The 25939-nt window shown below is 34.8% G+C and overlaps 11 protein-coding genes across 11 annotated transcripts; 4 read left to right on the plus strand and 7 right to left on the minus strand.

Moving 5' to 3' along the window:
• Nucleotide 1: 1 nt before the first annotated feature.
• Nucleotides 2-688, plus strand: PHYBLDRAFT_157085 (hypothetical protein; the record flags this gene model as incomplete). Its single annotated transcript, XM_018433560.1, has 1 exon — nucleotides 2-688. A coding segment is annotated over exon 1 (259 nt), but the record flags the coding sequence as incomplete, so codon positions are not given.
• A 578-nt stretch (nucleotides 689-1266) lies between these two features.
• On the minus strand, nucleotides 1267-2500 carry PHYBLDRAFT_161803 (hypothetical protein; the record flags this gene model as incomplete). Its single annotated transcript, XM_018434477.1, has 5 exons — nucleotides 1267-1425; nucleotides 1486-1686; nucleotides 1756-2022; nucleotides 2081-2360; nucleotides 2436-2500. The coding sequence occupies 5 exons, from the start codon at nucleotides 2498-2500 to the stop codon at nucleotides 1267-1269; spliced, it is 972 nt and encodes a 323-aa protein (XP_018299217.1).
• A 1900-nt stretch (nucleotides 2501-4400) lies between these two features.
• PHYBLDRAFT_161804 (hypothetical protein) lies at nucleotides 4401-5600 on the plus strand (the record flags this gene model as incomplete). Its single annotated transcript, XM_018434478.1, has 4 exons — nucleotides 4401-4488; nucleotides 4891-4916; nucleotides 5079-5178; nucleotides 5485-5600. The coding sequence occupies 4 exons, from the start codon at nucleotides 4401-4403 to the stop codon at nucleotides 5598-5600; spliced, it is 330 nt and encodes a 109-aa protein (XP_018299218.1).
• Nucleotides 5601-5887: 287 nt separating this feature from the next.
• PHYBLDRAFT_102157 (hypothetical protein) lies at nucleotides 5888-6427 on the plus strand (the record flags this gene model as incomplete). Its single annotated transcript, XM_018427676.1, has 1 exon — nucleotides 5888-6427. A coding segment is annotated over one exon (540 nt), but the record flags the coding sequence as incomplete, so codon positions are not given.
• Nucleotides 6428-8998: 2571 nt separating this feature from the next.
• Nucleotides 8999-9651, minus strand: PHYBLDRAFT_161806 (hypothetical protein; the record flags this gene model as incomplete). The annotated part of the gene is made up of 3 exons (XM_018434479.1): nucleotides 8999-9136; nucleotides 9255-9386; nucleotides 9451-9651. 3 exons carry the CDS (start codon nucleotides 9649-9651, stop codon nucleotides 8999-9001), a joined length of 471 nt encoding a protein of 156 aa, XP_018299220.1.
• Nucleotides 9652-9806: 155 nt separating this feature from the next.
• On the minus strand, nucleotides 9807-10785 carry PHYBLDRAFT_73718 (hypothetical protein; the record flags this gene model as incomplete). The annotated part of the gene is made up of 2 exons (XM_018442904.1): nucleotides 9807-10217; nucleotides 10762-10785. The coding sequence occupies 2 exons, from the start codon at nucleotides 10783-10785 to the stop codon at nucleotides 9807-9809; spliced, it is 435 nt and encodes a 144-aa protein (XP_018299221.1).
• A 1314-nt stretch (nucleotides 10786-12099) lies between these two features.
• Nucleotides 12100-13303, minus strand: PHYBLDRAFT_73719 (hypothetical protein; the record flags this gene model as incomplete). The annotated part of the gene is made up of 3 exons (XM_018442905.1): nucleotides 12100-12551; nucleotides 12624-12709; nucleotides 13230-13303. 3 exons carry the CDS (start codon nucleotides 13301-13303, stop codon nucleotides 12100-12102), a joined length of 612 nt encoding a protein of 203 aa, XP_018299222.1.
• Nucleotides 13304-16579: 3276 nt separating this feature from the next.
• On the plus strand, nucleotides 16580-17848 carry PHYBLDRAFT_161809 (hypothetical protein; the record flags this gene model as incomplete). Its single annotated transcript, XM_018434480.1, has 4 exons — nucleotides 16580-17029; nucleotides 17088-17393; nucleotides 17458-17627; nucleotides 17761-17848. The coding sequence occupies 4 exons, from the start codon at nucleotides 16580-16582 to the stop codon at nucleotides 17846-17848; spliced, it is 1014 nt and encodes a 337-aa protein (XP_018299223.1).
• A 207-nt stretch (nucleotides 17849-18055) lies between these two features.
• On the minus strand, nucleotides 18056-21053 carry PHYBLDRAFT_161810 (hypothetical protein; the record flags this gene model as incomplete). Its single annotated transcript, XM_018434481.1, has 6 exons — nucleotides 18056-18244; nucleotides 18272-19493; nucleotides 20121-20499; nucleotides 20562-20678; nucleotides 20750-20842; nucleotides 20912-21053. The coding sequence occupies 6 exons, from the start codon at nucleotides 21051-21053 to the stop codon at nucleotides 18056-18058; spliced, it is 2142 nt and encodes a 713-aa protein (XP_018299224.1).
• A 1722-nt stretch (nucleotides 21054-22775) lies between these two features.
• On the minus strand, nucleotides 22776-24617 carry PHYBLDRAFT_161811 (hypothetical protein; the record flags this gene model as incomplete). The annotated part of the gene is made up of 2 exons (XM_018434482.1): nucleotides 22776-23533; nucleotides 24356-24617. 2 exons carry the CDS (start codon nucleotides 24615-24617, stop codon nucleotides 22776-22778), a joined length of 1020 nt encoding a protein of 339 aa, XP_018299225.1.
• A 144-nt stretch (nucleotides 24618-24761) lies between these two features.
• PHYBLDRAFT_161812 (hypothetical protein) lies at nucleotides 24762-25439 on the minus strand (the record flags this gene model as incomplete). The annotated part of the gene is made up of 1 exon (XM_018434483.1): nucleotides 24762-25439. The coding sequence occupies one exon, from the start codon at nucleotides 25437-25439 to the stop codon at nucleotides 24762-24764; it is 678 nt and encodes a 225-aa protein (XP_018299226.1).
• Between the last annotated feature and the right edge of the window lie 500 nt (nucleotides 25440-25939).

Below are 25939 nucleotides of genomic sequence, written 5' to 3' on the forward strand. Positions count from 1 at the left end.
TTGTATCTTGTGGATATGCGCGTATAACAAAGAAGATTGCCGATGGGTTTTCGTTCATGAAAGCTGACAAGTGGAAGTCATGGTGCGTCATATACTCTCCATTTGTTCTGAAGCATGTGCTCCCAGCCAAGAATCTCGAAAACTGGATTTTGTTTGTTGACGCATGCCGCTTACTCACAAAACCTTCGATCAATGACAAAGAAATAGACGAAGCCCACAGTAAACTCCAATTGTTTTGTACAAGATTTCAGACACTGTATGGAAAATCGGCCATGACACCGAATATGCATCTACATCTTCATCTTGGCGAGTGTGTTCATGACTTTGGGCCAATTTATGCTTTCTGGTTATTCAGTTTTGAGAGATACAATGGTTTGTTGAAGAATATCGAAACAAATCAAAAAGGCGGCTTCGAATCAACAATGATGAAGAGATTTTTGGAGAGAACATACATTGGCAGCTTCATACAATCTTTCGTCAACCATCTCCCCCAGTTCGCAATTGACTTTCTGCATCGCATTTCAAATAGTCAAGATCAATTAGCAGCATTGCATCCATCTTCTACTGCCAGTACCTTTTCTCTGTCTGACTTTGTTGAATATTCGTTAAACCCTCGTCATTCTGCTTTGGGTTGTGAGCCATTGCCCCCTTCAGTGTTTCCGATTAAACTCGACCAAAGGATTACAATGTGCAAGGGACATTATGAATGTTTACTGGAGTTTTACAGACACGCGTATGGCAGTCACGATCTTTTTGACCATTATTCAAACTGCGAGTCTAACCAGATTTTTGTCAATAACCGAATTGAGAAAATGAAATGGATATCTCTTCTTGGACAGGAATACTCTTCTGGATCTTATTTCCGCGCCTATTATCTTGAGAATAACAGTGAAGATAAAGCAGTGTTTCCTGGCCATATACTGTATTTATTTCAACATTTGATAACCATCAACGAAACTGTCATCACCCATACTTTTGCGTTTGTTGAGTGATACTCTAGTTATTCTTCGGGGAGTTACCAGCCAATGTTAAATGAAGGCATTGAGCTCTGGAATGAACCTACTTCTGTACTTAATTATGAATGTATTATTCCAGTACATTGTTTATATTCACCAATCGCAATTGCTAAATATAGGTTTACTATAACTAGTGAATTTAAACGTTTAGTAATCCCTTTACCCCAAAAAATAGAAGCTTAAATAATATTAATAAAATACCACTTTGCACTCTTTTATCAATTTATTAGAAAATGTTTGATTTATTGTCTTATTGTTTCTTTGACCATGATGGCAGCTTGTTTGCCTTGGTCTTACTAAGCTGCTTATCTCTTATTCCTTTAAATTTATGCTCGAATGGACGGGTATTATTTTTCTTATCATGAGCTGCCTCATAATCCGCATCAAGTTCATCAACGAACCTATCTCCCTATATGTCAATGTAAGTATTATTACACACCATCCAAAAAAATAGTTTTTTGTACTATACCTCTTCGCTTCTCCAGCTTGGACGGAATCTCCAAAAAAAACTCTTTTCTGAGGACGAATCCTGTTCCTCTTCTTCTCTTTCGTCATCACTCTCAAGGTCTGACATGTAATCAGCATGGAGAATACTGTCAACATTCTCTCCAAAGCTGTTCACAAAGTGTGCCCAATTGGCTTTCAAGGCAGATTGTCTTCTTTCACACGACTATATATAAATATATAATATTTCTAATTTAATATCACATCTAGTATATTGTGTGCATGTGTTTTTTACCTTTACACGTCGCTGACGAAGACAGGCCCGTCGATTCTCTTCCTGCTTCTTTTCTCCTGTTTTTTTTTCTTGCAACTTTCTGTTGCCAATGTGCCGCACAATCTTAGTTCGAAGAGTTGGCAAGTCCATCTTTTTCCCCTCTTCTTGATGACGAAGGTAATCGGTAACAGACTTCAGAACGAGTCTGTTTCCCTCACTGTTTTTATTTTCATTGGTATTGTATTGGTCATACAATTTCTCTTCACTCAAATAATCGCGCAACAATTGCTATAATATGAATGTATATTAAATTCTATCTACATAAAAACATATTATGATTACTTACATCCAATGTTGGTTGACGTCCAGGCGACATGTCTTGCTCAACTGCATTACTAGCAGTGGCTTCAGCTTTCTCAGAAGATGTGTTCTTCAAAACAGTGTTTAAGACACCATTCATGGTATCAAGTTTCTCGTACACATCATGGATGTTACGAGTTCTACCCGACGAATCACCTTCAAGATTCAACCGAGCTCTCTTTGGTGCTAGTGGTCTTTGATTGCTCACTGTTCCCTGTGAGTGTTGCAACATTATCGTCCTTATATCATTGGTATTTCTTGGTGGGCTTTTTTTTGATTTTTATAAAAAACGAAAATAAAATTAATATAAGAAAATTGAAGACTGCCTGGTTTTAATCTACCTTCCCACAGAAGGTTCTTCACCAAAAGCATTGTTAACTGAATTGTTATTGAGATTTCTTGACATTGTGAATAATAAGAATAGTTTGTTTTTTTTTAAATCCAAAGGGTCTATTTATATTATGTTTAATTTGGGCTTTAAGTTTTATTCTTTCTCAGAGAACACCATGATCTATTACGTAACAAGAACAGCTTTGAATGTTTCCACTCTTGTTGTGAGTATTTTATGTGTTTCTTTAATTTAATTTTCAATCCATGTTTTATTCTTATATTATGTATTAGTATTTGAATAATATGATTTTATACTATACTCTGTTTTTCATATGTATTAGCTGCTGGCATAGTGCAACTGCGTTTTCTTTCAATTCTAAGTTACAGACAAAAATTATTTTTTGATTTATTTACTTTTAAAAAAAACCCCGAATTCGTATTTAATAGAATAACTGCGCCCCTCTTTTTTATTTTCTCTTTCTTTAACCTGCTCTTCTCATTTTGTCTCTTTTTATATGTCTTGGTAAGCTTACTCTTAAGATCTCAACTTTTATTAATACTTTTGGCTTTTAGAATCATCTTAATATATATTAGATAAACAATACACTCAACAAGCATTCAAAACAGTACAGGTAATAAACAATCTCCTAACTAAAATGAAACACCTTGCTGACTAAATATTTTTTACTTTTAAAATGATAGGGCTTCTACCCATTTTGTAATAAAAGATATTTTGCTCTTGACACTATATACTTTCTGGTATTGTCAGTCTATGAAAAGGTAATATATATATAACTCAACTTAAATAATGTAACTTATCAATTCTTCTTCTCAGATAAATATGTCACGCCTTTTTTTCAAGTCATACTGGTTTGCCCCCTTTTGCAAACGCGTGTCTATAATATGTAAGTAATTCAAGTGTCTTTACAATCAAAGCATACATATTAATAAAGTTGTTTATTTTATTTCTTGCTTTTTATTTAAAAGAAAATATCAATCAAACGGATTTTTATTCTATCGCAAGATTTGTTATGAACCCTCATAAATGATCTAGTAAGTATGTTATTTCATTTTATTTCATAAAGAAACCTGTATTAATACTTCTGTATCTTTTTTTGCTCTAAGCTAATGTAGTTCCAAACAAACGTATTCTCCAAGAAAATACCAAGGATTTCATTTTCAGTTAAAGAAGTGTAAAACCAAAAAACGCGCCGAATACATGAAACCGATAAGGTAGGGAAGTATAGTATAAGTTAGGTCATCCAATGTATTCAAGCCGTCCAATAAATGAAAGTATAACATGTATACAAGTCGTACTATTCGGATACACACTTTTAAAGAAGTATTAGTGGTTCATATTAAATAGCTAAATATATTTTCCAACCATTCAAAAATCAATAAAAACCATTTTTTCCATGAGATTCTATTTTAAATGCGTCATCTCTTGATGATGTCAACAAGATCTATTTAAGTTTTTTTTTACAATCATTCATTTGAATGCTGGTTCCTGTCAGATTTCAGACTGATTCTAGGTCGATTTTAGTGAGGTCTATCCAATAATATCATGTAATTAAAGCAAATAAAATTTTTTAAGAGGTAGAGAGTTCAAAGCCAATTCTATAACAAGTAGGGTTTAGGTACGGTTTGAAGTTATGGGTGAATATATAACCAGAATTACAGACAATTATAACATTTCAAGAAAAGGGGGAATTATAACTCTCAATTTATCTATTGATTTTAGTATCTATAATCTCATCATTTGGTTAACTAAATGAACCAATTTTTGTAACAAATACCAAACTATAATTGAACATAAACCACCAATTTTTGGAGGATTTAAACAAAAATTAAGCTACTTAAATCGGTTGTCTTTTGCAGTGTTAACAAAGTATTGTCACAATTTGGACAGTCTCTCTGTCTTTCCCTCAGTATAAATGGTGTCAACTCTATGACTGGTTTCAGCAATGTGACTTGAGATGTCTAGCAGTTTGCTGCATGTGGCAATTACACTGCAAAAATTATATAATTTCATCATGGGAAAGTTGAGTAAAACCAAAGAGACAAGTTAATCAAATTCTAACTCCATCATTTTTTCAAATTTTGGCAGCAATAATACTATGTAGCTTTTTCTATTGGATATAAGACATATTGCATCTTTTAATGGTTATCTAAAAAAATAAAAACTATAAAAATAAGCTGTGCTATTGAATATGTTCCTGTTTGTACAAATTTTATAAACGCAAGCAAACTTAAAATGTCTAATAAGTACAACTTAATTAAATGCAATTGTTCAGTGTGCTCTCCCAATGATAGATATTTTGCTATGGTCTCTACTCAGACATGCTGTAGACATTTTGCTGATGATGTGCAAAGAAATTTTCAAAGATAATATTATATGTAGAGAAACACTATACATTTTATTTTATTTTATTTTATGCGACAATTTAATAAATTTATATAATATAGTATTGTCTCTTGAAGTAGTAGATATGGTAAATGAAAATGCCAGTGACATTGTGAATGACAATTCCTAAAACATGATGAATTACAACATAAGCAACATGGATTCTGAGCCTGAGAGCAATGTTTTTGAGATTCACAAAGGCAATTATATAATTTTATTGTGTTGTATAAGAAATCGTAAACCTAACTAGTTATATCTTCCAAATATAGTCACAGAAGATATATCTGACTCTACCAACAACACTTGCGTAGATTCTAATGAGACTGATAATGCAGACCAAAATATTAATGGTAAGTAAAAAACTAAACGAAATACCTTGAAAAAAACCTTGCTCATTAATATAACCGCCAAACAGAACAACGCTTTAGACACACAATGCCAGCTGATCCAATCCATGCTTTCATTGCATCCTTCACTGCATTTTTTATATCAAAATATGTAGTCAATTCCGGTGGTGTCATCTTCATCAAATTTATTAATGAGGTGCTGATACATTTTGGTTAATTGTTCCATCTGCCATTGAGTCTACCAAGCTTGTATTCTATGACAGAGTTCAATGCATTGACAGAAAGTGTCTAACGCTTTGTGGCATGTAGTGAATGCCATAAAATATTTTCTGAGTCTGAGCCTGTTCCACAGTGTTGCAATTTTAGAAAACTATCTGGAGACGTATGTGGAACCCAACTTCTCTTGGGAGCATCCAACAACCTAGATCGGCCAAAAAAGATGTACATATACAACTCAATCACAACAGCAATCTCAATTCTTTTCTCTTGCTCTGAATTTGAGAGAGCCATCAATCTCTGGAGGTTCAGACAACAAGTGCCTAGAAGTCTTTTTGATATATATGATGGTGCAAAGTGGAGAAACTTGAAAGACAGTAACAATCAGCAATTTTTAGCCCATGAACGTTCTCTAATGCTTACATTAAGTATCAATTGATTCCAGCCTTTTGATGAGATATTATACTCGTGTGGAGCTATCTATCTGTCGGTTAACAACCTGCCAAGGGAAAAGAGATACAAGAAGGAGAATATCATTCTTGTCAGTCTTATGCCAGGACCAAAAGAAGCCAAAACCAGTGAGATAAACCACTACCTTCGTCCTCTCATAGTTGAGCTCAAGAAGCTGTACTTGGGTGTGGTTCTTTCTACTAATGAGTGTCCGTCTAGTACATTGATTTATGCTGCATTGCTCCTCATTGCCTGTGACATCCCGACTGCAAGAAAAACATGCGGGTTTACTTCACATGCCAGTATTAATGCATGTCATATATGCAACTGCCATATCTCTTGTCGTACAGATGGAAAAGACATGAACTATTCTGGTCTTGTGTTCTCTGAGTGGGTGTCTCATACCAACGAAAAACATTGCAGAGATGCAGAGAAATGGAGACGTGCCAGAAGTGAAGCTGAGAAAATGAGACTGGAAAGAGAGAATGATGTGCGTTGGTCAGAGCTCCTTGAACTGAAATACTTCAATGCAGTCGAATGCACTATTATCAATCCAATGCACAACCTGTTTCTAGGCACGGCAAAAAGAATGATGAAGAGATGGAGAGCTGATAAGCTGCTAACTGACGAGCATCTTGTCAAAATGCAGCATGAAGCTGACAGCATGATTGTTCCTCTCAACATAACTCCATTGAGAAACAAGATTGTAAAGGACTTTTCATTTATAAAGGCAGATGAATGGAAGTCCTGGTGTTTAGTCTACTCCCCTGTTCTCTTGGCTGGCCATTTACCATCTGAAAATCTCAACAATTGGATGCACTTTGTTAATGCTTGCAGGTACTTGACTAAGCCAAGTATTACAGCTGTAGATCTTTCTCACGTTTACAATTGTTTGAAGTTGTTTGGTCAGGGATGCGAGGATGTGTATGACAAAGATTTCATATTGCCTAATATGCACTTACATATGCATCTCAAAGAGATGGTTCTGAACTTTGGTCCAGTATATGGATACTGGCTTTTTAGCTTTGAAAGATACAATGGCCAATTAAAAAACTATAAGATGAACAAGAGGGACGGGTTTGAAGGAACCTTTATGTGTAAATACCTTGAGGATGCATATAAAGCAGATCTTGCTCGTATAATACTCTTACTTGTTTTCATTACATCACACCATTCCTTGATATACAAGCTCATTGGTTCAGTTCCGACTCTTGCCACTGCCATTTCCATCCCTGCCATGCCTTACTTATTGACTGCTTCTAGTTTCAATTTGAAGAACTTTCTTGATTCTGCTGTTGTAACTATTAACAATGTAAAGGGTAATAAGACATTGCTTCTGTCCGCCTTTCCTCTCAATCTTGGGAATTTTATGCTAATGGAAGAAGATGAGTATGCTCATCTACTTAAGTATTACAGAACAGCATATAACAATACTTCACTGAAAAATTACAGGCAGGCACTCTTTGGCAAATTTTTTGTAGACAATATTATCCAGAAAATTTCATCGATCAATCTTCTTAGACAGATTTACAAGGGTAGTAATGATATAGTTTGATGAGATTCAGTAATACAAGCAATGTTTCATGAAAACAATGGCCACGGAATGAGTGCCTTTACTGGCCAAATTCAATATCTTTTTGTCAGTGACATCATTGATCATGTGATCTACTAAGCAGATAGGCATGTATTTGCTTATGTTAGATGATATAGAACAGCAAGTCAAGATACATGAAGTGATCAGTACATACTGTAGAAAAAAATCTACAAGTATTTGAAACAAGCTGCCTTATTTTGGAAAGAAATAGCAGATTTTTGAGTACCATCTAGCACTTATCAAGTTTAGAATATCTCTAACCTATTTTGGCTCTAGAGAAATATTTTGAAAATGAAAGTCTTGTTGTCAACCCAGGAAACCATCTTGATTTCCGAATAGAGAGAACTACTTGCTTGATTAAAGAAAAATCAACTAAAGGGTCAAACAAGCCCTATGAACTTTGTACCTTGAATCTGAGCTTATACTAGAAACAGTCATATCTACTGATATTTTTTTTAATGCAAACTTGTGTTTTATTTTATAAAGTCTTTTTCTTTCTATTTCTTCTCACTATTACTGTTGTTGACAAGTCTTTCAGACTTTACAAAGTACTAACCAATAACCTATAACTTTTAGACAATAGCAATATTAAGCAAGAGATCTATAACAAGATCCTATAACACAAAACATTTTATCAAAGCCTTACAAGATAAGCACACATATACATATTTTATAGATAGAATGATATATAGCTATAGCTCTTGTAATGTTAAACGAAACTCCCTTTTTTATTTCTGGCCAAAGCAATATCTAGTAGTTTATAAAGGCATTGATCTTACAATTTAAATTAAACTTTTACTATACTTATTATTTAATTTAAAATTATCATAGTCTTCTTTTTACATACTTATTCTATCATTTGTCTACTATTTTTTAGTACTCTTTGTTAGAGGGAATGCTATATATATAAGAAGGCTAAAGAAGAGCCTTATTTTATTACTTTTACTATTAATAAAGTCAAAAAATAAAAATATATTGATATAAAACATTAAGTTTGTTGGACCAATTATAAGAAAGTTTAAAGTATCTAAAAAGGTATAAATTTACTATATTTAGAGCAATTGATTGGATTAGATGAAAAAATAATCTAAAATCTCACAAATCATACTTGCTAAAGAATCTACAAGCTCGTAGAAATCTACGAGTCTGAAGTTATAATTTCTTCTATTTTTATTAATTCTATTGGTTAAAAAATCTTCCCTGACATTTCTACAAGCTCGTAAATGGATACAAGCTTGTAGAAATCTATGAGTATAGAGTTATAAATGCTGTCATTTACCACAGTGACATCGAGTTAAATGAATTCACATTTACAAGAAGTGACTTTCAGAACATCTTACCTGTTCATCGAATCTTGATGCCTGCTGCAATTGATGTGCATACAACTGCCACTAGTAATACTTACATGCTAATAGCCCTGTTATTTGGAAAAGTATATGCATAAACAAAAATATATATCTATCTATCAATTTATTATTAATATATTATCAAGAAAATGTTTGTTATCTATATATAAGCTTTTGAAAGTGGAAAACTATATTTTGTTTATTAATTTTTAATAGTTTATTGAGCTAATGGGACTTTTAAATTAGTTGGTACAGCTGCGTCACACATAGCCCAAACACGTGTGATCTTTCTTGCAGTTCTTTTCTTTGTCTTCAAAGTGGAATACTTGTCAAGGGAAGTAAAGAGCTTTTGGAGCTATTTAATTTTTAATTATATGAATTAATTCTCTGTTATACTTTAAATTTCTACAAAAATATATTATCTCATCACTTCCCCAACTAGAATAATAAGCCATAAGAGTCTTGTTTCTTACAGAATTCTTATCATCAGACTCTTTGTCAGACATGGTGGCTTTCTGGATAGCATGGGCACAGTCAACTTTATCCATAAACTTGTCAATTGCATTTTTGTTTTCTTTGTATGTAAGTCCACACTGGTGAAGAAGCTGAAAATATATTAAAAATTGTAAGTGACATAATATATCTATATATATTAAATGAATAACTTACTGCCACATCATGCTGACGTCTTCTTGTGGCAGTGTTTTTTCTTTTTGTGGATTTGGCTGATCTGCGAGACTCGCGCACTTGGTTGCTGAAATGTTTTTTTATTATACCTTCAAGAACACGCGTGACTATCCCAGCAGAACAGAGCTGTCTCCGCAAGTATGTGCTCATAGCTGATGCAAGACCATGGTTATCACTACTCATGAAATAGCTTGTCAGCACACATTCTAGCTTTGCATCATTTGCAGTAATTTCTCTTGGATCGTTGCTGGTAAAGTTTTATGTCTTAACATAGTCCTTAATAAGGGTCTACAAGAGTAGTGTTAGATGATTTTATCATTTTTTTTTAAAAAAAAGATTTACTGATATTTCTGTGTGTCTTCTTCCATCAAAGATGAAAAACCACCAAAAAGTTCAGTGCTTGATGTAGTATTACATCTGGAAGCAACATTGTGAATAGCAGCCTGACCAGCGAGGATATTGATCACAGTCTCCTGGAGGCAAGTCATGGTCTGGTTGAATAAAGTGATATCACCAGTTATGAGCAAAACCTGGTTTGCCAGACCTTTCAACTGGTTGTTCATTGTGCTCATCATCCAAATCAAAGGATCCGATATACTTTTGGTAGTCTGGCTATGAGTTAACATCATAGCAGTCGTTGCATTATCGGGTAGCATAAAGTTGCTACTATCTGGTGCAGCACTGTGTGCAATAGCAGCATATATAAAGTCGTTGAACGAATAGTCCGCAGGTGCAAAATTGTTTATTTTCTATACATGAAAAAACTTTAATATTGATTGGTATTATCAAAGTAAGCTTTATAAAATTTGGCAGGTCTACACATACAACTAAAAAGAGGAAAGGGAGAGGGATAGTAATTCAATAGGTTTTGCATCTTATTTATCAAAAAATATCTTCTTTATTCATGTTCAAATACTTTGGTTTTAACTCTGAGGAGTATATAGGTTGGGTGCACAAGCTTATATCTTCATTTGGAAATTTATATTCATTTAGCTTGCTTCTTTTGGATTATTATATATACCACTCGTGATTTATTATAATTCTAGCTTTTTAATTCAAAAAGACATTTTCTTTCTTTCTTTCTTTTATCTTTCTTTTATATATTTTTGACACTTGTCACCAAGTAAGTTTATTCTATCCTTCTATCATTTTTACTTATGATCTGGTTTACTCACTTGTTTCCCCTTGTATGGTCATTCAATCTACATGTGTTTGTCTATATATAATATCTAATTCAAAACATGTCATGATCTTATATACTCACACATTGTTGTTTGTTTTTATTTCTTTTACACAAAGCTTTAATATACTAGACATAGTATCTATTCAATCCTCTTGGCAATGATATTCTCATGAAATTTGACAGTACGTGTTTATTGAAGTTTTGCACCTTCTATATTTTAATTATTATCTTGCATTTGATATTATTATATTTCTTTAACAGGATTTATCCAACCAGTCTATACTATTTTATTATATAAAAAACAGTGTTTAGTAACTCTCTTGTGTGTCAATTGCTTTTATACTTATCTTAAATGCAATGTTAATCATAATATTTTGTAATAATAGTTTGTACAGCAAGAATTATATTATTCTTAGATCAGTAAGTTCTTTTTAAGATATATTTATATAACAATTACATCAAAATGATATTAGCTTGCGCATTTTCTTCTGTCTAAAAATCATTTTCTCGATTTTTCTTTTTTTTGTTACATGGCTTTAAAAGCTTGTTATATCTTTATGTAAGCACTAGTATAACAGCTTAGACCAAAGATCAATTAGCTGCATATACTTAGAAACATTAACGGATTTGATAGTTTTATAAATAACTATTATACAATCACCATGTTTTTCAAAAAAATGTTTCTTTTTCAATCGTTCAAAATAAACAAATAAAACTAATTTTTCAACCAAACCAATACAAAAAAAAACTTTTTTAAAATGTATGCTCTCCCACATATTATACATCATAAAGTATACTATCCCACAAATTTTTATTATAAAACTAGAATTAAATATACAGTGAAAAATGGGGAAAGTATATCGGTTAAAGAAGTATTTATGTCCACATTAAAAGAATACTCTCCCACAGATTATAAGTCTTAAAGTATACTTTCCCACATATATTAATTATAAAACAGCAAATAATTATACAACAAAATGTGGGAAAGTATATATGTTGAAGCAGTATCCATGTCCGCTCCTTTTTTAAATTAAATACAGATTCAAAATAGAATATAATACTCATATAATTCAAATGCACAGCACAGACCTGTGCAGCATATATTCAAATAATGTTGGCGGACTGAGGAACAGTATTGCTTTCCACCAGAATAATATTTTCTCCATGATTCTAGACTTCTTTCTACTTGTTACAAATATACTAAGTATTTAGGGGGTAACTATGATAGAATCATGTTGAAATCCGTGCTTTCAACATGATATTTGCTTTCTTTCTACTCAATGAAATCATATAATTTTTGCAGTAAATAGATTAATGGTGCCTTTTGCTGAGAAGGGAGCACCAAGGTGCAGAAAAGAGAAAGAATAAGAAATTAGCACATTATAGAAAGAGATATAGAATGGAAAGAGAGCAGTGGAATAGTGAAGGATAATTCATTTTGTGAGGCTCTAATGATACCCAAGCTCCTTGGAATATTGCTCAGCAGAGTTCAAAATGACTGACATGGCTTCAGGTATGGCAATTATTGCAACATTATCAGCAAACAGCAAAGTGTTAACCAATTTGTCTTCAATCTTGATAGCCAAAATCTGATCAAATACAGTGTTGCAAAGTTCACCTGCAGCACAAAGAGTAGCTGGAAGAAAATTGATATATACAGAGTACAAGTGAGGTGAGAGCACAGATCCTTGAAGAACGCCAGTGAATGGCTGAAACGAATGGAACGTGACACTAAAGAGAAAAACCTCAACATGCACATCGTCAAAAAGACTTTGCAACAAAGCTAGCATAGCATTAGAGGCTAAAAAACAGAGAAATTTCTGAATGATTGAGCAATCAATAGTGTCACAAGCTGACTCAATGTCTAGAAAAGCAAGAACTGGTGGAGCCTTGAACAGAACTGTGTGATGGCAAACAATTGCATGGAGACAAATAATCTGGTCAAGAGAGCTATGTTGACGTCAAAATCCACCTTGAACAATGTCAATTGTAGGTGACACATCTTCAAAAGAAAGGGCAAGACAGTATTCCATTGCTTTTCTCAGGATTAAGATAAAGCTAATAGAACAATAATTGGCAAGATTGTTAGTTTTATTCTTTTTAAAGATGGGAACAACTTGAGCAGTGTGCCATGCCAGAGAAGCAGAACCCCATTGCAAATAGAGCTAGAAAAGAAGAGCAAGGACAGGGGACACCATTTTTGCAACTGAATACAACATTACAGCACAAATATGATCAATGCCAGAAGCTTTGCAGACAGAAAGTTTGATGAGTGTATACTCTACTGAGAGAGGATCAAAAGGACATGACCCATCACTCTCAATGAATGACAAAATAGAAACGGTCTGGTCAGTGGGGCGGCATGCAGGAAGAAATTGTCCTGAGAAAATCTGTTGAAAATGATCAGCTATATGGTTTGCAGCAACTTGAGGTCCATCAGGATCAACAAAAATGGGGCATGCTTGGCGGCTGTCACGGATTCTTTTGATTGTGCCTGTGGTTTTGCTGAAGCTTTGGGCTGCTAGTTTCTTGCAGAATTCCTTCCAGGTTTCACAGCAACAATGCTGGTCAGACAAACTAACAGCATGGCATGCATCCTGGTGGTGCGTCTAGCATAATACTTTCTGCAAACCACTTGAATGACACCAGCATTAGTGACTACATTCTCTCAGATCTATGATTTCTTGAAGGTCCACTGACCAGAACTAGTACTTTTGTATAGTACACAGTGGTGGCAGCCAACAGTTGAGTCTAGAGCATCATATATAGCTTGAGCAAAAGCTGTGCATAATGTATCTACAGGAGGAGAAGAAGAAGAAAAGAAAGTACTGAACTGCTCTGTCAGATTGTCTAATGTTCCAGAAACTACATTGATATAGATCTTGAGAGTGTCAGGCTAAGCAAGCGCAAACAATTAGGAATAGAAGAAGAAGAAGAAATTGATATGTGATATGTTAGGTTTGTTGTAGATTGTAATGGATTACTCAGCAAATAAAATACAATGATAATAGAATAGAATAGAAGACAGATACAGTAAAAGACAGTGAACAGCAATAGTTGACAAATAAGAAAAGAGAGAACAACTGATAGAATCATTGTTAAACGTGAGAGAGAAAGAAAGATGTATGAAAAGAGAATGTTCAAACAGAAAAGTAATAACCAACAAGGAGATTAAAACCAACAAACAATCTTTCTAAAACAAATGAACCAATATTTTATGTTGCAAGATAGTATAAATCACAAGAGAAGAAAACAAAAAAAAATACTGAATTGAATAATTTTATTGAGTTGAATTTGCTTCTCTTTTTATAGTCAACGAGATTTAGAATTGATAATAGAAGTTCAGAAAAAATAAAGATAGTAAAAATAGAATAATGAATAATTGATATGGCAAGGATAAAATATATGAATAAAGATATGGTAAAAATCTAATAATAAAGTACTGATGTTGTACAGAGATGTTGGCAAGATGAATTGTGTGCACTGTAGAAGAGAAATGTTACTAGCATGAATAACCATGATTTTGAATGAGTCCAATGTGAACAAATATATTAACAAGGGAAAAGGAAAAAGTATTGTATGTAGAAGGAACAGGGAACAGAAACAAGATTATTCCTGTGCACAGAAAAATTCTTCTCTTATCACTGAGGGCACAGTACTACATCAACAAACCATTAATATCAGCCTCTTATAACTGGGACAACATGTCACAACAAACTGCCAGACATACCCACCAAGCAGACTGACCTTCCAGTACTGGATACTACAACATGGCCAAATACCAGACTTGCCTATAACATACGTGTCAAAATGATGTACGTGATACTTTGTTATGTGTATAGTGTGTACAAGACAAGCAAGATAAGGGTAGTAATAAGAATTGAATTCCGTAATGAGGTAGAGTTATTTAAATTGCGAAATAATTGTATAAAAATATAAAATAAATAAGAGAAGCTACTTCTAGAAGCGAAAAATAGAAGATATTTTGGAAGGGAAAAAATATCTAGAACTAGCAAATAGAAATGAATAATGCTAATATAAAAAAAACTAAGTTAAGAGAAGTATTTAGAGAATAAAAGCTTGAAAATTAACTAAGAGAATTTCTAAGGTAATTTTAAAATGAGAAATAAAGGGAAAATTCAACAAAATGAAAATCATAAAATTTGAGGGGAAGAAAAATAATAGAAAAATAATAGAAAATAATCAATCTTCTATGAAGACTTGACAAAGAAAAACAGTAACACTGGAAAAATAGGGTATATTCATCTGGATCAAATGTACCAAAAATGTAGATGATTGAGCTGATATCATCACAATTTTTGTGATATATCATTTTGAGCAATGATACGATACCATCTATGGTACTGATGTGTATCATCATAATAATGGGTACACAAAAACCCAATGTAGAACAATTGTCAGTCTGCAAACTATGGAAACTGAATAAATATTATAGTTATGCTTTACTCCTATCAAGTCTACCTCTTTATGTGTTATATTTTGAGATCTATAAAGAGCTAGCGTCCCATATTATTATTTTTACCGGGTTTTTTTATTGGCTGCAGAAATGCTTTAAAAACTATCAAAGAGATGATTGTAGATTTTTTACAATATAAAGAAATGATGATAGTTGATTTTTTATACATGCTCAAAGTGATGAAACTAGGTTTTTTATATACACAAAAGCAATGAAACTAGATTTTTTTACAATGGAAAAGAGAAACAAAGCATGAGTAAATTTTTATAAACAAACCTCTTTGGTTTGTTTATTTATTTTACTTTTATTTATTTATTTTTTGGAAAAAACATTGGGTTATACATTTTTTGTTCAATCTTGTTTTATTTCATAGGAAAATCTTTTCTAGATAAATATCCTAATTTCGTGACAGTTTTGATACTATAGCTATTATAATTGCTAATACTTCTTGCTCGCTATATATAATTTAAAGCCTTCCGGGAGTAGACATGGAATACATACTTTAATAGCGGGAATGCTATTAAAAAATGATTAATAGAAAAGAAGAATTAGTAAATGATTTAAATTGAAATTTCTTCATAAATACTTACAAGACGGAGAAGACTTGACATAAAATTGATAAAAACATGTTTTTCAGAATTATCAAGACAATACCAGTAGTCTTTGAATAGAGATACGTTCTAAAAAGAAATAATTATTAATATTGTGCGTATTAAAGGCGTATTTATTAAATATATTGTAGTTAACTTACCAAATATTACTGATTATACGTCTTTCTGCATAATATCAGACATAACTAATAAATTGTAATAGAAATAAATATATATTTATGAGGAAGACAAAAGAATAAGTTCAATTTTTTTTAAGAAAAAAACTTACTATCATGTTCGATTAAGAGATGATGAGACTCAATGGAAATGAGTAGCAATGGCTAGACAAACAATATGATGAGTAACAAAGATCTGTAAGAGAATGATATCTTACTTTGATATATCAGACAGAGTACAGCCAAACAAAGAGACACATATTTAGTATTGAGCTATAAAAGAAAGAAAAAATTATAAGTGAAATTGTAAAAACATAAGCAAAAGAGAAACAAAGAAAATATTAATAATAAATGTTGTTGAAAGAAAAAAAAAGAAAAAAAAAGACTTGTCTTAAAATCCAGTTTGACTCTGACAAAATGTGGGCTGTAAAAAGTAATACTCCAAAAGAAGATGACTACCGTCATCTTGAAATACTACTTTGTGCCTCATTGAGTTAGAAAAGAAGTTGTCTAAATGTGGATCAAGCGGTTGGGAGATGTGCTTAAATAGCAAATGAAAGGTAGAGAGTTAATCTGCACTGTTTATCCTCTTTACTAGTATGTGAATTTTAAATATGATATAACAAGTGTAGTGAATTGTACAATATTAGTTGAAAATTATTAATATTTATTTTATTAACAGAAAATGCCAAAGCGTATTCCTACTGCTCCCCACCAACCTAACCTACGCATGAATGCTGTTCTTAATAGCACAATTGCCGGTGTTGTTGCTCCAATTGATACACCAACTCCAGAAGTAGCAGTTGACACAGCCCCTGAAGTTCAAGTCGCTGTGACCCCAATGGATCACGTCCTTACCTTGTTGGCAGCCAACAATGTGTCGATGCAATCCTTGCAAGAAAATGCAAAAGAAGTGACTGATGCAATAACTCATTTGAAGAATGGCCTGGATTTGTCCAACAAGACAAATGAATTTTTGAAGAACTCGTTCCTTCAGCTCATGACTGAAAATGCCGAAATAAAAAAGGCAATGACCAGCCAAAATTCTGTGATGCCTTCTGCTGTACCAGCGGATTCTTCTTCTTCCATGGATGATGATCTTGACCTTGGAGCAAAACATCATCCCTTGATTTCTGTAAGTAAATTGATAATAATAACATTACTGATTAATATATCTAATACTGTTTTTATAGCAACTTATCAATAGTTACATCAAGAAACCAAACATTGTTAGCACAGACCTGCTCAAAGTTGCTGAGAATAATAATAGATCAGCATGGTTAATGACTGGCACGTATAGCAATAAGTACAACAAGACACTTGCACTGGCTCTCTTCAAGTACCTGAGACCTCAAAGATGTTGCACAAATGTGTCAAAGAGTGTCATTATGAATATAATAAAGAATCACTACCAAAATCAAGTGCGAGTCTTCCGGACCTCAGCAGAGAAGATTATGGCTAGAAATAAAGCTGGAAGAAGACGCAACAGAAAGAAGACTGTAAGTTTTAAAATAAAGTTAATTTACTATTGATTTAATGTTTTAATACAATATTCTTTGGTAGCTTCTTGACCATCGTATTATCACGTACCAGACATACACAGAGGCTATTCATGAGGACATGAATCGATATGATTGCGGAAATATTCTTTCTATTGACGTGATGTCTGATGGCGAGTTGGATGAAGATAAAGTGTGGGCATATCGTCCCAGCTGGAGAACTGATGAGATAATGTTAAACATCTATTTATGTTTTAAAGAAAATAATAATACTTTATTAATACTATTTATTCTTTAAACTGGCTCCAGACGTTTATTAGTACTATTGATGAACTTACTGTTATCCATTTGAAAAAAATTCAGAAAGCTTGAAAAAGTGCATCCCTTATGAGAAAGAAGTGAGAATTTCCGAGGATTTGGCAGTTACTTTACCAGATTGGTGCTTTTCAAAATAAATCATTTTTTTCTTGCCCACTATTTTAGAGTCTTTTTTCTACTTGTTTATGTTTACGGATTAGCATGATGTATACAGATGCATGTATAGCATGCCAAATACAAACAAAAATTTACAGAAATAATAAAAAATAAATGTGCAGCTATATATATTAGTCTGTATTAATTAATATTTCTTTTTTATACATGTTTTATTTTTGTATTTGAATCTAAATATATATTTTTTGTGGCAAAGGAACTACACACATCTGAACTTTGCCTTCTAGACCAAGGTGCTCGCCTACTGCGACTGGATAGCAGATTCTATGCATTGGGAGAATGCTGTTCATGCTGTCATCTTCGAACCCCACCTCATTCACCTCAACTCCTTCTCCTGCTCTGGGCTGAAGTAAAACTTCCTTGTACCATCATACATATGCAAATACATGCTGGCTTGCATGACCAGCAAACGAGTTTACAGCAGTATTGACAAAGAGGTACTGAATTTGGCCCGCATATGGCTTGGTACTTCTACCATCACTTGTCTCAAACAAGGCTTGCATGAACGACCCGTGCTGATTCTTCGTTTTGCTCTTGTAGATTTGCCCAAGAAGATTGATTGATTCAAACTTCTGTATCCAATTGTTAACAAAATTATTGGAATGACCAGCCTGACAATAATGAACAAGAGTTTGATCATCATATGTCTCACAATAGTATTCCAACAAATGCTCATATTCGGATTCATCCATGGAAATCTCATCCTTTAGAGCTAAAGAAAGTGCGGAAGGGAGCAAAGGCTCATTTCTCTTGATGATATCAAAGTTGATCTCAGGAGAATCAAGAAAAGCATTGATATCGAATTGGATTGAGGCGGCAGTGGAAGTGGAAGTGGCTATGGAATTGGCAGTGGATGCAGTGAGCTCAAGGATGATTGCCGAATGCTCAGATCGAATTATTGGCAAAGTTTGGCAAATAAGATCTCCCTGATATACTTCTTCAAGATACTTCTTCATATAGGTTCCCTCAAACCCGTCTTTTCTATTTGTTGCATAGTTTTTCAAGATATCATTGCATCTTTCGAAACTAAAAAGCCAATAGCCATAAACCGGGCCAAAGTTCAGTACAGTCTCTCGCAGATGAAGATGGAGATGCATGTTTGGCAAAAGGAATGGGACTTTATACAACTTCTCGCACTCTCTGCAGAAAACCTCCAAAGATTGATGGACTTCATCAAGGTGAGCCATGGATATGCTTGGCATTGAGAGGTACTGGCATGCATTGACAAATGTTGTCCAGTTACTGAGATAAGCTTCAGGTAGACAACCACGCAGGAGAACAGGAGAGTACACCAAGCACCAAGACTTCCACTCGTCGGCCTTCATGAATGGGAAGCCACGCCCAATCTTTGTCCCTAATGGCGTGTAGTTCTCTGGCAGTACAAGCTTGTCAGCATCCAACTGCATTTCGGCCAAGTGTGCATCTGTGATGAGACCTGAAGATCTCCATTTCTTCATTATCCTCTTTGCTGTTCCAAGGTACAGGTTGGGCATCAGATTGATGACAATGCACTCCATGAGGTTAAAGTAAACCAGGTCATGCAATTCTGACCATCGGACACTATTTTCCCTCTCCAATCTCTTTCTCTGTGCATCACTGCTGGCCATTCTCCACAACTCGGCATCACAGCAGTTTTTGGCATCAGTGCAAGGCACCCACTCAGAAAACATGAACCCAGAGTAGTCCACAGCATTGGAGTCTGGAAGGCGAGGGAACTGTTGGTTGCACTTATTGCATGTACATGTGCTTGAATGAGAGGTGAGCCCACAAGTCTTACAGGCAGCATGGACAAGAGCACCAGATGGACACTGTACAGTAGGCATCACCACACTGCCATACAACTGGTTGAGTTCCGCAACAAGGGGACGGAGGTAGTGATTGATCTCACTTGTCTTTGCTTTCTTAGGCCCTGGCATGAGACCAACAAGAACAACATTCTCCTTCTTGTACCATTCCGATCTTGGCAAGTTGTTGATGCAAAGATATATCACACCACAGGAGTAAGTGACCCCATCAAAAGGTTGAAACCAATCGATGTTCATGGTAAGCATTATGGAGCGCTTATGATTCACAAATGGTAAACCATTGCTATCCTTCAGACTGTTCCACTTCGTACCATTGTAAATGTCAAACATCATGCCTGGAACTTGCACTCTGATTCTCCAATGGCTGATGTTGTCTTTGAATCCAGGGCAGCAAAAAAGGATAGACAATGTTTTGATTATGGAGTTATACATGTAGATCTTTTTGGGGATAGTCAAGGCTCTTGATGTTGCAAAGAAAAGAGCGTTTCCACATTCTCTACCAGAGAGTCTCTTGAAATCACAACACTCTGGAACAACATTGGACTCTTCGTATACTTTGTTACAATCGCCACATGCAACAAACTGCTGGACACCTCGAGTCATGTTGCTGAGACTGGTCATAGAGTTGACACCATTTATACTGAGGGGAAGACGGAAAGACTGTCCAAAGTGTGCCAATACTTTGTTAAGAAACTTTAACAGAACAGCACTACCAGAATTGACAACATATTTGGATATGAAGAAGGCAGCAAAAGAAGCAATGAAAGCATGAGTAAAATTGACTGGCATATTGGATGAAGAAAAGTGCTCTATTTGAAAAAAAATCAATACTTGTTGACTTTATTGATTTATATGTGCTTTTTGTACTAACCTCTAAAATCATCAGATTCATCATCAGAAATATCCAAAATGATTGCTTCAATAATACTCTCATCTTCGCTTTCAGAATCAAATAAGGAATCAATGTCAAAAAGAAGTAAGTCTTCGACTGTTTTATTAGGTAGAAAAGAATCAAATTATTAGATATTATAAATGATTATAAAACTTTAATAAAAATACTATGCATATCTTCCACTTGATCTTCAGCATCAACATTGTCTTCAAAGTCAATCTCTATGTCATTGTCATTCGACATTACTTCTACAACTGAGGCTATATTATATGAAAATAAATATTTTATTAAAATTGTCTCAATAATAATTTTCTTAAATTTGAACTTACAAGAAGATCCTGACTGATATTGTCTCACAATATCCTGTTGTGCATGTCTTCTGTGTGTTTGAGCAGACACCAAAACAAATCTCATGCTATTGGAAGAGCATTTAGAGCACTTGCATTCTGAATTGCTGTTGTTGTTTGACATATTGTGTGCATATGTTTTATTTTTTAAGTCTTTAGAATTGCCAAGAATAGAAAATTGTTCAGGAACACAATTTAATATATATTTTTCCAAATTACATCAGCTTCCAAAATGACATAGTTTATTCCGGTTGTTAAAATGGGCAGTTCTCTAAACAGTAATTGATTGCCTCATTCTAAAATACAATAATACACACTTTTGTTAAAACATGTTGTCATATACATTTTATTAGCTGTAGAGCATATACAACAAAAATATTTGTAGTAATATCATGACCATTAACCTCATCATACTTATAAATAAATATTACAACAATAAAAAGCTTTATTATCTCACTCAAAAGATATCATTTGGTTTAAGTTCCCTACAACTATTGACTCAGCAACATGGCTACAAGTCCCAAAAAGAAATCTTGCAGACATTTTTTACAAAAAAGAGTAAACTCGTTTTTTTATCCAATAAAACAGACTGAGCATTATCATTGCCGTCGAAAATAAAAAAGACAAAAGTAATAGAAATTTAAGCTACCACTCCACAAATAATAGTATCCTACGCCATAGATGAAATTACCCTATTTTTCCAGTGTAAATAGAAGAAAAATTTACAAGAGAAAATAAAGAAGGTAGACAGCATCTTTAGAGAAAACTTTTGTATCAAAAAAAATTACAAATGTTTATTAATTGATTTTGAAAGGTTATTTATACTACTTTTTGGATAAAAATTATAGCAAAAATAGGTTGCACTGATGTCTAGGAGATAATTGTGATAAAAAAGATAGATAAAATAATTGTAGTCAAGATTTATTATGAAAGAAAAATAAATGAAATTATAATACATAACTACAAAGAATCAAAAAGATTGGAAAGAAGTATATTATAAAGAAATAAAAAAACTACAGTTAACAATTTCGGTAAAGTAGTGTTGAGAGGAAAACATCACATTTAGTGCATAAGAAAAGTAAGAAAACTAAAAGAGGGAGAAACTAATTTTGGGAAAAAATAAAGGGAAAAGAAATTTGTTTTCAGAAAATTAGGCGAAGAATAAAAATAAAAATAACAAGAAGTCAAATTTTTATAATAAGAAATCAAAATAATATAAATAACATTAAAATTAAAATTAAAATTAAAATATAAAATTATAATTGGGGGTTAGAGACTTTGTGACTGATTAAAAAGGTTGAAATCGATTGAAAAAGGGACTGGTACTGCAGCCAATTACTTTTATACAGTACCGCTTCAAACATATGAGGGTTTCTTGGTGTAGGTAAAAGATTTTTATTGAAAGGCTAGTGGGCACACGCACTATAGAGCTATTGCCCACCTTTAAGAGTACAAAAAAGAATAATAGAAAGGAAAAAAACCCAAGGGGGAAAATGGGAAAAACTAGAAAGGGAAACTAAGCTAGGGGATACAAAAAAAAGGGAGATAATGATAAAATATGAAGCATGCATTAAATTCATGCAATAAATGGAAACTAAGACTAATACAGATCTAAACTAAAAATGAAAGGAGATGGCCAGTCTCATTTGGGTAGCCAGTTCAAGAAGAGTTGTCCTCTGTCTGTTGCAACATGATCAGCAAGATCAACCCCAGGGAGACAGATCTGTTCTATGTCCAACATTATTCTACAAAGAATTGGCCAAGTAAAGATCCAGAAGGCATTGTTCTTGTTGTTTTTAGGTTTCTTCAGAGGCAGCATATTGAGTACATAATCAATTGGATTGGGTTATACTGTAGAATAGAGATGGAGACGAATTGCAGCTCCAGTGCACTCAATGACATGATGACGGCTGGTGGTATGCAATCCACAGGAACAAGGTTGAGGACGTCCAGGAAGCCACCCCATACGCCAACGTATGAATCTACTACGTTCATAGTTAGTCATGGGAAGCCAGAGAATAGGGTCAACACCAAGAGAAGGATGGCAAGCAGAGAGAAGTATTTGTTGAGAGCGTTGCAAGAAGAGGCCCTGGTTCAAAAATGAACGAATGGCATGCTTGCAAGCTTTAGAATCAGCATTCTGACGATTGGAGAGAGACAACCAAATGGGATTAGCTAAAAGCTTAAACCATTGGTGTGCTGGGTTTGTAAGAACAGGTCGAAGAAGAGTAAACAGAGCCTCATCAGGCAACCAGAAAGCACGATATACAAACTTGAAACCAAGAGTCAAGATCCTCTCCCTCATGCTAGGAAGATTCCCAAGGTGACGGAAAACAGATGTAGAAGATGTGGAGTGACCTCCAAAAATCATGCGTAAGCATGTGTTCTGGGCCTTTTCAAGCACAGCAACTTGTTTGATGTTGAAGCAGGATATTGCCAGGCCATACTCAAATTGTGGACGAATAAACTGGTGATACAAACGAATTGAGAGTAGACGTGACAACCCAGTGTGATTGACACCAAGTGATTGAAGAGCACGCATGCTGTTGATAGCAGAGACACAATTACGAGAGATGAGAAGAGATGGATCAATAGTCCCCTTTGCTGAGAAGGGAACACCAAGGTAAAGAAACGAATGAGCATGAGGAATAGGCACATTGTAGAGAGAGAATGACAAAGGAGAAAGAGAACAAGAATGGTGAAGGATCATGCACTTGGTGGGACTCCAACGATATCCTAGCTCTTGAGAATGTTGTTCAGCAGAATTCAGAATGACAGGCATAGCTTCTGGTGTAGCAATGATGGCAACATCGTCAGCAAAAAGTAGTGAATTGACTAATTGATCATTGAGTCTTGTGGCAGCAGTCTGGTTAAATACTGTGTTACAAAGTTCCCCTGCAGCACGAAGAGCAACTGGTAGAGAATTTATGTACACAGAATAAAGGTGGGGAGAAAGCACAGATCCTTGCATAACGCCAGTCAATGGTTGGAATGATCTGGATGTTGCACCAGAAAGCAACACCTCAACTTGAACATTGTCAAAAAGACTTTGTAACAAAGCTAACATAGCATCAGAGGCAAGAGGACGTAACGATGTCCATACTACAGAACGATCAACAGTGTCATATGCAGACTTGATATCAAGAAAAGCCAAGACTGGTGGTGCTTTGAATAGAGCTGTGTGACGACGGACCATCTCATGGAGACAAAGAACTTGATCAAGGGAGCTACGTTGACGTTGGAATCCACCCTGTGCAATGTTAATTGTTGGAGACACATCTTCAAGAGGAAACTGTAGACAATATTCCATGGCTTTTCTCAGGATAGACGTTAAGCTAATGGGACAATAGTTAGCAGGGTCATGAGTATCACCCTTTTTAAAGATGGGGACAACTTGTGCAGTATGCCATGCAAGAGGTGCAGAACCCCATTGCCAACAAAGCTGGAACAAAAGACAAAGAACAGGAGAGACTTGCTTAACAATTGGGTGAAGCATTTCAGCACGAAGATGGTCAACACCAGGAGCCTTGCGTGTAGGAAGCTTGAGAATTGCACTCTCTACAGAAAGATGAGTAAAAGGACATGATTCATCAATTGCAATTGGTGATGAAATCATCACTGTCTGGTCTGGAGGGCGGCGTGCAGGAAGAAATTGACCTGAGAAAATCTGTTGAAGATGATCAGCCATTTTGTTAGCAGCTACTTGAGGTCCACCCGGATCCACAAAGACAGGACTGGTTTGACGATGGCTTTTAATACGTTTCATTGTTGCTGTGGTCTTTGCAAAGTCTTGTGTTGCCAATTTGTTGCAGAATTCTTTCCATGTTTCACGTCAACGACGCTGGACTGACAACCTAACAGCATGACATGCATCCTGATGGCGCATCCAGCATATAGCCTTCTGCAAACCACTAGAATGACGCCAGTGTTGGTAGCTGCGTTCTCTCAGATCCATTGCATCTTGAAGGTCCACTGACCAGAACCAGTACTTTTGCATGGTACGTGGTGTACGACGACCAACAGCAGTGTCCAGAGCATCATAGATAGCTTGAGCAAAAGCAGAGCACAGAGAATCTACAGGAGGAGGAGAAGAAGAAGAAAGGAAAGCACTGAACTGCTCTGTCAGATTGTCCAATGACCCAGAAGCTGTATCAATGTAGATCTTGAGAGTGTCAGGCTGAGCAAGCCCGGAAAGATTCCAAAGTAGGCGCGGATGGTTAGTAGGGGGAGGGGGAGGTGAAACATAGGGAGTGAAAGTGAGGTTGACCATTTTGTGATCAGAGCCTAAAGAAAGATCAGAACGAATTTGCATAGAAGGATTGAGAAGGGGGGACGTAGAAAGAAATAAATCAATGACACTGGAACGTAAGGTACCAGAGCCACCAGAAAGAAAGGTAGGAATACCAAATGCAAGTAATTCATTCCAACAAGTGAGACCAGTTGCCTGGATCCACTGAAGAAAAGAAGATCCTTGCGAAGTAATAGCATGGTCACCAAGAAAGGATCCCATACGTGAATTAAAATCACCACAAAAAATAGTGTTAGAAGAAGGAATAGAAGAAGAAGAGAGGGGGAGGTCATAAAGAATAGAAATTGCATCGTCATTAGAAAGAGAAGGGGGAAGATAAATGCAATGAATAAGACAATCAAATACAATACAAGAAAGAACATAAGGAGAAGAAGAAGGAACAATAGAAATGGGGTAAGGGAAAGAAGGATTTACAAGAAGAGAAATACCCATGCAGCCACGGCTAGCATTGGGGACAGACTGACCATAGGTATGGTACTGCTGCCAAGAAGTAGGATAACGATGGGGGGACAAAAGCCACGTTTCAGTGATAAAAAGAAGGGAAGTAAGTGGAGCATATGAAAGGATCGTAGGTATGGTCTGTTTTGCAAGACCATTTGCATTCCATAATGTAATTGTTACTGGATTCATAGATCAGAGAATGAAGGGATGGTGATGCTGGCAGTATGTATAGAGATGTCCAAGTCTTTTTTGGTGGGTCG

Source organism: Phycomyces blakesleeanus (assembly GCF_001638985.1).
Source record: "Phycomyces blakesleeanus NRRL 1555(-) unplaced genomic scaffold PHYBLscaffold_1, whole genome shotgun sequence".
Classification (NCBI taxonomy): domain Eukaryota; kingdom Fungi; phylum Mucoromycota; class Mucoromycetes; order Mucorales; family Phycomycetaceae; genus Phycomyces; species Phycomyces blakesleeanus.